At 49.0% G+C, this 12,392-nt stretch overlaps 1 protein-coding gene and 1 pseudogene across 3 annotated transcripts in view; both read right to left on the bottom strand.

Moving 5' to 3' along the window:
* Positions 1–1,871, bottom strand: part of DUSP22 (dual specificity phosphatase 22) — a 56,261-nt gene extending 54,390 nt beyond the window's left edge. The window contains exon 1 of one of the 3 annotated variants that reach the window (XM_025446436.3): positions 1,514–1,871. In XM_025446436.3, the coding sequence (XP_025302221.1) occupies positions 1,514–1,534 (21 nt within the window). In that variant the 5' untranslated portion in view covers positions 1,535–1,871. Of the gene's footprint in view, positions 1–967; positions 1,157–1,513 lie in introns of those variants that run through there. The other 2 variants (XM_025446445.3, XM_049105961.1) reach the window with 2 other exon arrangements.
* Positions 1,872–10,850: 8,979 nt separating this feature from the next.
* Positions 10,851–11,586, bottom strand: LOC112659998 (nascent polypeptide-associated complex subunit alpha-like; annotated as a pseudogene).
* Between the last annotated feature and the right edge of the window lie 806 nt (positions 11,587–12,392).

Here is a 12,392-nt window from a genome sequence, read left to right as displayed (position 1 = left end):
AGCAAGACAAAAACTGAGATGTGACTGCAAGTCCACAAATTTGTGGAAGCACCTTTATTTTTTCTGTTTTCATTTAATAAGCAGAGGGTTCACGGTGTTGATGGTTTTCAGTGTTAATGGAGACATAATGCAGCTATTTATCTGAGAGAAATAGCCCGTTTCCAATCTTAGTCTCGGCTCCCCATCCCACCCCACCCACAAAAAAACCCACACAAGGACTATAATTCTGGTTACCAGCAAGCCTCAGATGTGGAGGCCCAAATCACACAGCAGTTCACCCATAAACTGAGTCTCCAGAACACAATGAACATGATGTGGGCAGGTGAGAAAAGCCAACTGGGTTCGCAGGGTTACCGGCGAAGGCACTGTCCCCCCCAACCCTAACTTCTCACACTTGCACTCCAGCTGAAAGAACCAAAGCAGCGTGGATCCCAGCGCAGAGGTGAAGGAAAGGAGGGAAAGGAAGGAGGAAGGCGAGCCAGGCAAGGGTGTATCCGCCAAGCAAGGGCCGGCTCCCCGTGGGGATGTGTGTGAGGGGAATAGAACCGGAGCAGACAAGAAGGTAGAAACTGATTTTTGGTCTAGGAGCATGTAAAGGCCTGTGAAGAGGCACCTGCATTGGATGAGTGCTTTTCGGCAGTGTTGTCTCGCCCCTGGAACCAGCAGGGCCAGGCCCGAAAATCTGTAACCCTGGGGTCCGCGTGGACACGCAGCTCGGGCCGCCCTCCCTGCAAGGGCTGAAACCCGGCGTCCTCGCTGTCGGGAAGGACAGCCTAGCTCACAGCCTGGGAGAGGGGCTCTGGGGAACCGAGGCCGGGGCGCGGCCCGACAGCGCCGCCAGGCCCGGAGCAGTGCGGGTTCTGGGTCAGGCCGCGGCCCAAGCAGGTCGCCAGCAGGTCGCCAGCAGCCCGCCAGCAGGTCGCCAGCAGCCCGCCAGCAGCCCGCCAGCAGGTCGCCAGCAACTCACCAGCAGGTCGCCAGCAGGTCCCGGGAGGAGGAGCGAGCCCTGGGTCGGTTTTCTCCGCACGGCCGCCCCTGCGACCTGACATCTCAGGACTTAGCTGTTACCTGGCAACTGCTTTGTCCACGCTATGTTTTTTGTTTTTTTTTTTTAAATGTGGGAGAAAGAGGAAATTACAGAGAAGACACCTATGTGCTCCAGTTTACTGATAACGTGGGCGGTGATGCTTCGAGAGCCGAGCTTGGGAGTGGGGGTGGGGGGTGGGGGGAGAAACCGCAGCCCCTCGGGGCTCAGCTGGGGTGTAGACGGAGCGCGCCTGGACGCCCGCAAAGGGCTCGTCGAGGGTGCACAGCTCGGCGCCAGGGCAGGGCGGGGCGCGGGAGGGGGGCCTGGAAAGGGCCGCGGGCTCGGCGCCGCCCCTCCCGCCGCCGCAGGGGGCGCACCTGCCGGGGCCGCCGTCCGAGGGCCGCGGGCAGCGCGTTGGGCCGCAGCGGGGCTCCCGGGGCCGCCGAGCAGGGCCCCCCCAGCGCGAACGAAAGAAAGGCACGTTACCTTGTTCATCCCATTGCCCATGGCGGCCGGCCGCGAGCTCTAGCACCCCGGGCACGAGGTCGCGGGCTCACCGGGGCCACTACACCGGGAGGGGCGGGAGGGGCGGGAGGGGCGGGGCGAGCTCGTGCTCCCCTGGGACGGCCACCGCCGCCGTCCCCGTCCGGGCGCCCCGGGCAGCCGGCCCGGCCCGTAGGGCTTCCCGGTCGCCCGCCCCTGACTTCCCGGCCGCGCGGCGCGGAGGAACTGGCGGGTCCCCTGCCGGGAAGCCGGCTCGCTCCGCCAGGGCACGCCCCGCGCGCCCCAGCTCCCCTCCCCGGCCCGCGGCGGGGACGTGCCGGTCCCCGCGGCCCACGGAGGCTCGGCGGCCGGGCCGGAGCCCAAGGCGCACGCGCAGCGCGAGCCGCGGGAGCAGGGGAGGGGGCGTGCCCGGGGCGGGGCCGGGGCGGGGCCTGCGGGCGGGAGCCGGGCAGGGAGCGGGCAGGGGGCGGGGCCGGGGCGGGGCCGGGGCGGGGCCTCCGCGCCGCAGCCCGTCCCCGGCCGCTCCCCCGGGATCGAGGTCACCGAAACTCCCTTAGACCTTTCCCCCGGGGCGCCTCGGGGCCCGTTCCCAGTAGTCGCCCCCCCGCCCCGCCGGCCCGGGTGAATCAGGTGCTGGTGAGAGCCTGGTCCTCGGCTCCCCCCCCCCCGCCGCCCCGGCTTGGGTTTCCTGAGCGCGACGGATTTAGGCCGGGCTTGGGGGATTCCTGGGGCCCTGCCCCACCCACGGAGACCGAAAGGGCTCCCGCGGTGGGGAGAGGTGGGCTCAGTGACTCATCTCCGGGGTGACCTGACCGCCCTGCCCTGGGGGCGCAGACGGCCCGCTCCCAGACCCCACAGCGGGTGCCTGGACGTGCGGCAGGTGCCCACCTGCCCACCTGGACAGGGAGCGGCCCCGGGATGCGGCTCCTTCCCGGGGATGGGGTCCGGGAGGCAGGGCCTGCTCGGCTGTCCCTGCTTGCTTTGCTCCACGCATAGTAGGAACTTAGGAAACGCTAAGTGGGACGCCCGGGGGGCTCAGAGGGTGAGGACCTGCCTTTGGCCCAGGGCGTGACCCCGGGGTTTTGGGATCGAGTCCCGCGTCGGGCTCCCTGCATGGAGCCTGCTTCTCCCTCTGCCTCTGTGTGTGTGTGTGTGTGTGTGTGTGTGTGTGTGTCTCTCATGAATAAATAAATAAAAGCTTTTTAAAAAAAAAAAAGAAAGGAAAATGCTAAGTGAACACGTGCACCCACGGCGACGGCTGCGCTCACCCCTAATGGCCTCGTGCCCGCGGCTCCTTCTGGCGCCCTGGGTGCAGCCACACCTGCTTCCCGACCTGCCGGGCTGCCCCAGGCCTCTGCGTGGGCTGCGCCCTCCACCCGGACCAGCCCTTTGCAAAGCTGGTTCTTGTCTTTGAGGTCTCAGCCCAGATGCTGCCTTTTCAAAGATTGTCCTGACACCCAACCTACTAAAGTCGATTCTTGGGTCCCTGTCATATCACCCTGTGTTATTTTCTTCATAGTGTTTAATGTAATTGGACATTATCATATTGGTTTGCTTACATTTTATAAGTCTTCCTAGAAAACGGCCTTCTAGTGAAAAGGCCCTCCTCTGCCTCATTCCTTACTACAGTCACGTAGTCTGGGACAGTACCTGGCATGACATGGGGGTTCCGGGTAAATTTGTTGAATAAATGAATGAATTTTAGAGGACTGAGAAAAGAGCATTCTGAAGGATGCTGACATTTTAGGTTTTTTTTTTTTTTTAAGATTTTATTTATTTATTCATGGGAGACAGAGAGAGAGGCAGAGACACAGACAGAGGAGAAGCAGGCTCCATGCAGGGAGCCCGATGTGGGACTCAATCCCAGGCCTCCAGGATCACGCCCTGGGCCGAAGGCAGGCACCAAACTGCTGAGCCACCCAGGGATCCCGAATGCTGACATTTTGTGAAGAGCTTCCAGATTCCATCTGAGTCATTTCTTTCCTTGGACTCCATATATCTTCTTCTGGTCAGTAGCAGGGGCCAGAACCCCACATGCAGGAAGCCTCCACTCAGTGTGCACCCAGACTGTCTCCCGTCATTTGGATAGAATCCAACCCCGTCTCCTTGCCGCTGGAGTATCTGTTCTCTATCCACCTTCACTTCCTCTTCTCTGTGTCACCTTCCAGGCACCTAGACAGCACATCTCCTCTCCTTCTGCTCCTCACCATCGCTATTCCTCCTGCCTTCCTGCTTACAGCTAACACAGCCTAGTTAGTAGACTGCCTGGGGAATCCCAGGACCAACCTTTGTTCCTAAACCTCATAGTGATCTTGGCCAAGATGATCAACTGTTCTGAACCAGTTTTTACCTCCTTAAAATGAGAGCATCGAACTGTGGATTTTTGAAGATCCTATCCAGCAATCAATGAACTACTTTATCCCTCCACTTTACTCGGGTGTGCTGTGGTTGTTTCCAGTAGTCAGATGAACTTTCTAGAACATAACCAGTTCATAAGTTGGTACTTTCCCATAAATGACAGATCCCTACCCATTTTTTCTTCTGTAATCCATTTGGAACATTTCCATTCTCTTATTCATTCTTATGACCTCTCCTAAGCCCATAACCTGTGATGGTTCTCTCCTAACAGCCAAAATGGGTACTCTGACTTTCATTCAGTCTGGCCCTCAAGATCCACATGCCCAGAACTCATTTCAAATCCTCAAGTTTTTATCTTTGATTAAATGAGAAAAGAGAAGAGCATTAAAATCCGAAGTCAGATGAGTTAGGTTTTAGAAATTTATTTTGTGGATGGTTTCTCCAGAAGAAACTATCTCCCTACCCGTCCCCCGTCCTGTTCTAGAGCCTAATCCTATCTCTCTTTATCATCACAGTTAACGATTTGTCATATCTTGCAAGTCTATGACTAAAGAAAAGGAAAAGGGAAAGTCTGATCCAATTTGGGCAACATGTCCTGTTTTTTTCTTTCTTTTCATTTTCATAGCAACACCTCAGAGATTTTCAGGTTCAGTTCTCAAGCTGAGCAGGTGAACTGCCCATTTCCAAATGCCTTCCTGTCTTCCTTCTTTTATTCTCAATACCTCCTGATTATAGAGAGAGGGGAAGGAAGGAGACTCCTGGAAGAAGGTGGCAAGCTCCACACCTAAAGTAGAAACTATTCATTTGCATTCTCTCTCACTCATAAAATTTTTAAGTCCTCATAAGCCAAGTGGAATTTCATTCCATGTAAGATTTTTACTTCCCCTTTCTCTCCTTCCATTTTCATGTCTCTCAGCACGACCAACACTGTAAATTTTGGTAAGGATTCCAAATAAGTAGAGCCTTCACGTGTGCCTAGTGAGGAGTAGTCTGTTAACAAGCTGAGTCCACGCACACGTGGTGAAGGGTAACCAGCTAATGATGTATTCAGTGAGCAATAACTGAACTTTAAGGCAGTAGGATGTGAATGCACACAAGCAGAAGCCCAACCACTAACGTCAGCCAGATTATTAGGGGTGTTACTTATAATTTCAGAGAATTGAGATCAACCTCTGCCCAAGTGAAAAGGAGTTATCTAATCTTCCTTGGCCTTTAGAACATACTATAATTAGAGTTTCTCAGCCTCAGCACTGCTGATATTTGGGGTTGGATATTTATTTCTGCTTGTGGGGGTGTCCTGTGCATTACAGGATATTTAGGAGTATCTCTGGTCAATAGCACCCCCTCAGTGTCATGACAACCAGAAGTATCCCAGTGCTTGGAAAGCAAAACACATTCCCTGCCATTATCATCTGAATGATGGGGCCACAGGGATGAGATCTTTTAGGGATGAATGAAATCTCTTTCTCTTCCTTTGTAACACGGTAAATTTATAGTAATAGATAATGTTAGTCCTCTGCAGGATTCTTAGGCCATGCTGTCAGATAAGAAACAAAGAGCAAGAAGTTAAAATGAAGAGCTAATATGAGTAAAGTGTGACTGAAAGTAAAAGAAAGCTAATGAATTGTGGAAAGAAGAAGAAAAACGGAGTCTAGAACCACCAAAGCAAAAGCACAAAACATTTTTTTTTTTTTTTTGGTTCTCCAGAACGGTCCAGAAAGAGGGTCCCCAGTTAGCTGGGGCTGTGCAGAGAAGCCTGACTATGAGAATAGGCTCCTCGGTGACTTCAACCTTTGACAGACCACCGGTTCCCTCCAAGCAGTCTTCTCTTACTGAACTCGGTGTCCTCCTTCCCCTTAAGAGGTTTGGAAAGCTCAAATCTCAGAACACAGGCATCTGGTGAGGCCAAGGAAGAAGAGTAAGAGGAACAGGTATGCGGGTGGGTAAGCAGAGCAGGAAGGTGAGCTCCGGGAATCCGGGAGGAGGTGAGCAGAGAGATGCCCGCTGGCGAGTTGGGAGTCGCTGCGTGTGGAGCTCCTGGGACGGTCGGCGGAAGCAAGGCCAGTGGTGGAGGAACGGGGTGATGGAACAGTTTACGGGGCGGGCCATCAGGCAAAGGGGGAAGAAAGAGCCCTCGGTCCTAAAAATCAGGTAGAAGGTGACACTCTTGCCAGCATATGGGTCGTAACTCGGACACATGTGTACTGTGAGCCTCCTTGGCTTCCACGACCGTAAGCTTTCCGAGGGCAGGGCCAGTGGTCATCACTCTTTATACCCAGTATCTGTAATAGTCTCTGATATGTGAGAAAACTTTCTGATGTTTATTGATTAAAGAGAGAAAACAGCCGGGAGGTTGTTGCATTTGTCCAGATGTGAGGTTCACCAATACTTCATTCTTTTATATGCTAGATGCCCTGTCATCACCTCATCGACCTGCTTTTCCTTCTGTAGAGCAGTTTCCTCGTGGCGTGGCTCTTCGCTCTAGGGATGGCCCCAGCCCTATTGTCCTATGTTTTTGAAAGTGATGCAGTGCACACTGGTATCACACACACACACAGAGAGAGAGAGAGAGACAGAGAGACAGAGAGAGAGGAGTCCTCGCACGCAGTGCTTTCTTGCATTGCTGGACTCTCAACTCCGCCATTTGAGTTGTGGCCACAGCTGTAGTTGGCAGAGCCCAGTACTCTCTGTAGTTCTGCCCTTGATATCCTGTCCTTCTTTGACCTTTGGTTAAGAAGCCATTCCCGGGGACCCTTGGGTGGCTCAGTGGTGGAGCGTCTGCCTTCGGCTCAGGTCGTGACTCCGGGGTCCTGGGATCGAGTCCTGTATCGGGGCCCTGCTTCTCCCTCTGCCTGGGTCTCTACCTCTGTGTGTGTATGTGTGTCTCCCATGACTAAATAAAATCTTTAAAACAAAAAACAAACAAAACAAAACAAGAAACCATTCCCAGTTTATGAACATCCATTTTGCAGGTTGGCTATGGTTGTTTTCCTCGCCTAGAATGGTTTGCTTTGACCTATGTACTTCCCTATCTCTGCCAAGAAGGGGCTACTTGAGACAGCAATCAGATTCTTTAAAACTTTACATGACTTAAAACAAAAAAACAACTTTACAAGGTTGATGATCCCAGCCCAAAGCTACTAAAATGTCAACCAATCTCTTTTTATTTTTTTATAAATTTATTTTTTATTGGTGTTCAATTTGTCAACATATAGAATAACACCCAGTGCTCATCCCGTCAAATGCCCCCCTCAGTGCCCGTCACCCAGTCACCCCCACCCCCCCGCCCACCTCCCCTTCTACCAACCCTAGTTCGTTTCCCAGAGTTAGGAGTCTTTTATATCTTTTTAGATTCAAAGAATAATCACCTTTTTAATTTGCCTGGCAGTACTGGTATAAGGTATAGCTTGGGTCTTGCTTTCTTACCCCATCTCGCCTGGGCACGAAGACATACACCCAGGAGCCCTCACCAGTTACTTCCTATGTAGTACTACGTTGATGGCCTCTAAATTTTCATAATATCCTATTCAAAGTAACCACATGGCCTTAAGTCTAGTGGGGAGTAGGGTGCTCCCTAAGTGTCTCTGGTCAGGGAATTGCATCTGTTTGCATCTATGACACCTGCATGGCCAGCCACCCTCTTAAATGCACACTTCCGCTTCTTCATATGCCCGCAGGGGCCTGGGGCTGCCTAGGAGTGAAGACATAAAGGAAGATGGCAAGGGAAGCCCCGGCTCCGAGGACTGACGGGGCAAGAGCAGCAGAACACCCATCAGATAAATGTTACTTCCAGGGTTTTCTCTAGTGAAGAGCTTTGTTCACTTCTTGGTTAGTTTTACTTATTTTCACCCTCGTGTGTGAAACAGAAATTGAACTAGGTCTGGAGATACTTAAAAAAGTCTGGGTAGGGGGCTGCAGAGAGGAGGGGGTTTCCTCAGAGAATGGAATGTCCCAAGAGAAATTTCATTTATTGTGAGAGGGGAAGTCCATTTCATATGACATAACGGTGTCATTATTTAACACTCTGTTGGGTTTTACGTTTAATACTTATCATTATTTTGATTCGTCATTCAGCATGAAAACCCTGTGGATTCTACGAAAATCATCGTACATAAAGAGCTGCCGGGCTAGACTACAGACCAGGATCATCTTCTTTCTTATCCACACCAAGGTGCTTGTCTTTTCTCACTCAGAACTTATTCTGCAGGAGACTACCTTGCCCTTTGCCCCCTAAACTCGAAGCCCTCCATCCCCCACCAAGAAGATCTCATCTACAGCTGCATCTTATTATTCAAATTCCAGCACCCTTCGAGCACCGGTTGACTTGCGCTTTGTACCATCTCTTTCACGCCTGTGGCCTTGTCTATGCAGGGCTTCGACTTCAGGTCTGTGCAAATGACTACTGCAAGAACAACGGCTGCAGAGAAATTCAAGTTGTTGCAGTCTGGGGCACACTCAGTTCAAAGGAAGTTCGTGTACATTGCTCTCTGACCTCTCATATATCCAGTAACCCCTAAAAAAGGGCAAGAGAGTCTAAGGCGAAGCTTTCCCTGCTTCACTGATACACGACTCGCATACTGTACAGACTAGAACAGTGTCCCAATCTAAAAACATTTATATTTGGCTTTATAATGACACCAGTTTCCCCTCTATTCTGCCCCAGAATGCAAAGGAGTGCTTATTTGACCCCTCTTGTAATTAAAGGGTCTGTGATGGTGCTTTTTCCCCATCAAAAGCATAGTTTGTCTTGAAAGTGATATGGAATCTCTCTCCTCTACAGATAGAAAACTCTTTAACTTTTAAACGGCAAATTGAACACCAATAAAAAAACGAATTTACAAAAAAAAAAAAAATTTTAAATGGCAATTCCTCCTCCTGCTTGTCAAAGCTTGTGGACAGCAGCAAGCGGGCAAGTACAGTAGATGGGTAGAAAGATAGATAACTGGTATATAAGGTAGTGTGATATCTGAATATTTTCAATGCATCCTCACTGCAACGCTTTCTAAGATATGTACAATTTAAAATGAACTTTTGCTTTTAAAAATGTCACTATTTTGGGACCCCTGGGTGGCTCAGCGGTTGAGCATCTGCCTTCGGCCCAGGGCGTGATCCTGGGGTCTCAGGATCGAGTCCCACGTCGGGCTCCCTGCATGGAGCCTGCTTCTCCCGCTGCCTGGGTCTCTGCCTCTCTCTGTGTGTCTCTCATGAATAAATAAATATTTAAAAATAAAATAAAATGTTCAAAAAATATTTAAATAAATAAATATTTAAAAATAAAATAAATTAAAATGTCACTATTTTTATTGCAGTTGTAACTACCACGCAAATGGGGCAAGAAGCCTTCTGCATTGTGAAAATTTTATTCAAACCATTGGTATGAAGCTTCTTCTTGGTATAAAAGTATGTTTGTGGGTTTTTCTTTTCTTGAGTAATAGCAAATCTAGGACTTTAGAATCAGTATAAGTGTTGATTCTGTGTTAGGACTGCAGGAGTGAAATGTCTAGTCAAGTGTTTGCGGAACTACTTTGAAACAGACCATGCTCACTTCTGGTTATTAAGTCTAATAGTTTCATGGAGTTAAGATAATAATCCCTTAGCGCTCTTCACCTGTTTCCTAAAGAGATATATGGTTTTGGGATCCCTGGGTGGCGCAGCGGTTTGGCGCCTGCCTTTGGCTCAGGGCACGATCCTGGAGACCCGGGATCGAATCCCACATCGGGCTCCCGGTGCATGGAGCCTGCTTCTCCCTCTGCCTGTGTCTCTGCCTCTCTCTCTCTCTCTGTGTGACTATCATAAATAAATAAATAAAAATTAAAAAAAAAAAAGAGATATATGGTTTTTATTTGCATCAGTCACTTTCTGTTCTTTTTAACTTTGCAGAATTTATTTCTGAGATATTTAGAAATATATAAAAAGAGGGAACAGTCTGGTTCTCTAAGTAGGTATAAAGCATCTATATCATTTAGGGTGACCAACTTGTCCCGGTTTTCCCAGGATTCTCCTGGTTTTAAGACTGAAACCAGGATCAACCCAGGACAGCCAGTTACCGCACAGCTATGATGTATTTTGGGGAAATATTTTAAAATGTCCTCATTTTAAATGAGAACAAATAATTATCATTCAAGCATCTTCTTCTTTATTTTAAAATGGTTCTATGTGTTTTACATTGAAAAGGAGCGGCTGCCTTCCTCGCTGGGCAGGGCCAGGCAGTGGTCAGCTGTGCCCCGACCGCCGCATACGAAGCCAGCACTGGCCGCCCCTGAAGGGTCATAATGGGCAACGAATACGTTCTGGAGGGAAATATTGGCTAAAGAGAAGCCAATGTCAGTATTTCTCCCTGGAGAAAAATACATTTTGATCTTTCCCAAAACAAACCAAAAGCTGTATTAGGGCCCATTTGAATATTTTCCTAGAAGCTTTATCGGAAAGGAATCGTCTGCTTCCACTTCTTAAACCCCCTCGCTGCCTAGTGTCCCTTAGTCCACTACTGTTTTCCAGGCTACGTGGTCTTCAATGTCCTTGTGCACATCTCTCACCTCCAAGCATCAAGGCAGCTTATTTGTTTATTCAACCAACATTCACTGAAAGCCTGTGTTCTAGGCATATTGTGCCAGGAGCTGGGGACACAAAAACAGAAACAAAACTGCCCTGTACTTCACTTACATTTATTTATTAAGTCTTTGGGAAAGATCTCATATGTAAATAATTTCCATGTAACATGTTATACTTTGTAAAATTTTCTTTGAGAGCTTAGAGAAAGGCACTCATGGAACTGCCTGAATTGGCTCTTCTTTCCTCATTTCTGGCATGCAAGGTCTTGATAAACGTATACACTCATGCGTGTTTTTTTTTTCATCCAACAAGAAGCCATCTCTTTATCAATGATAGAAACAGTATAAATTTTAAACCAAGCTGCAGTTATTCTTTTGAAACACCGAAAAAAGTCCTCGTTTTCATACAGCTACATTGCTAACTCCATAATAGCATTCACACTATCATCACTGTCGTCCGTCAGGGCTCCGACTGCCTTTGCTCTTGACACATTTGCTTGTGACGTGACCAGTTCTATGCCCTTAACCTCTACACCCGTTTCATCAACCTCTTCCTCTTCACTCTCCTCCTGTCCAGTTGGAGTCTGTGTGTTTTCTTGGATGTTTGAGACAGCTCCACCTTGAACTTTGAATTTCTCAGCAGCTGCCAGTTGAGCTTGCTGAGAGAAGTCCTTAATCTTGGCTTCCCCAAAAGCTACGTAGGTATCTGAAGCTGGGCTCTTGTACACATCTGGTTTTGTGATGACAAACAGGATATTCTTAGATTTCCGGACAGTGACTCTCGTAACCCCCGTAACCTGACAAATACCCAGTTTGGACATAGCCTTTCGTGCCTTCTTTTCACTCCGGCTTTAGCGACTGGTTCTTCACTGATTCCAGCTGCTGCCAGCTGGGCTTGTTGTGTGGTTGCGGGTGTGGAATCCTGTTCCTCAAGCTCTCATACTGATTCATTACCGTCAGATTCTGTTCCAGACCCTGTCTCAGCCTGGAGCTGGGGCAACTCCTGCTCTGTAGCAGGGATGGTTTCTGTGGCTTCACCAGGCATTTTGTGCGGGGAACCATTCATGTGTTTTAAGCACAATTATTTTGGTTATTTAGAGCCAGGAATATAGCATTGGCCTGTCTTAACACCACATTCTAAAACTCTTGGTTCATAAAATATCATTTCCAAATGTGTGACAACATAGGGAGTGATGCATGTGCCTTATGTCTAGATATAATAAAGGCAGTGCAAGAAGGTGCTCTTGCTTAGCAGTCAAAACTGAATTTGGTACTTCTCACCTCTCACCTTTCCCACATTCTCCCCCCTGCCCTTTATCAGATTCTCACAGGTACAACTTCAAGGGAAGAATTTGAACTTCAGAGAATTTGCGAATAAAGAAAAGCAGCCTAATTCTATATGAGCTTGGGAAATATTTAGCCTTCTGATCGGATATCTTTTACAGTTTTTGAGGAAAACCTGGCATCGAAAGATAGATGGTTGGTAGTGAGCTAAATCAGAAAATCATATTTGGCATATATTAAAGAAAATCAAATAGTAGAACTCAAAGGGCCTTTGAATGCCATCAGATTCTAGTCTAAGGCATTTGGCAACTAAGGCATCAAAACATTAACTGATTTTCCTTGGGCCATACTGATACGTAACAGCAGAAATTATTTGCTATTCCAGGTTCCCCTCTCTTTTTTTTTCTTTTTTTTTTTTTTCAGGTTCCCCTCTCATTACCCAGGCCTGTCCTCTGATTCTCTCACCTTCCCACTACCTAAAAACTAGGTTAACCCATGGCACAACTAAAAGCCTTCAGGACTTTAAGCCCTGCTTCAACTCCAAGCTGCTTTTGTAATTTTTATAATACTCATGATATAGTGATATTGTGAACATCCACCCCTCAAAGGCTTGATGAGATTCCAGCTGAAAATAAAGAGGTACCAGCTGCTTCCCATGGAGGGAAGCA

The sequence above is a fragment of the Canis lupus genome, chromosome 35 (assembly GCF_003254725.2).
Source record: "Canis lupus dingo isolate Sandy chromosome 35, ASM325472v2, whole genome shotgun sequence".
Classification (NCBI taxonomy): domain Eukaryota; kingdom Metazoa; phylum Chordata; class Mammalia; order Carnivora; family Canidae; genus Canis; species Canis lupus.
Note: the sequence above shows the minus strand (reverse complement) of the source record. Positions and strands in the feature narration are given on the sequence as shown.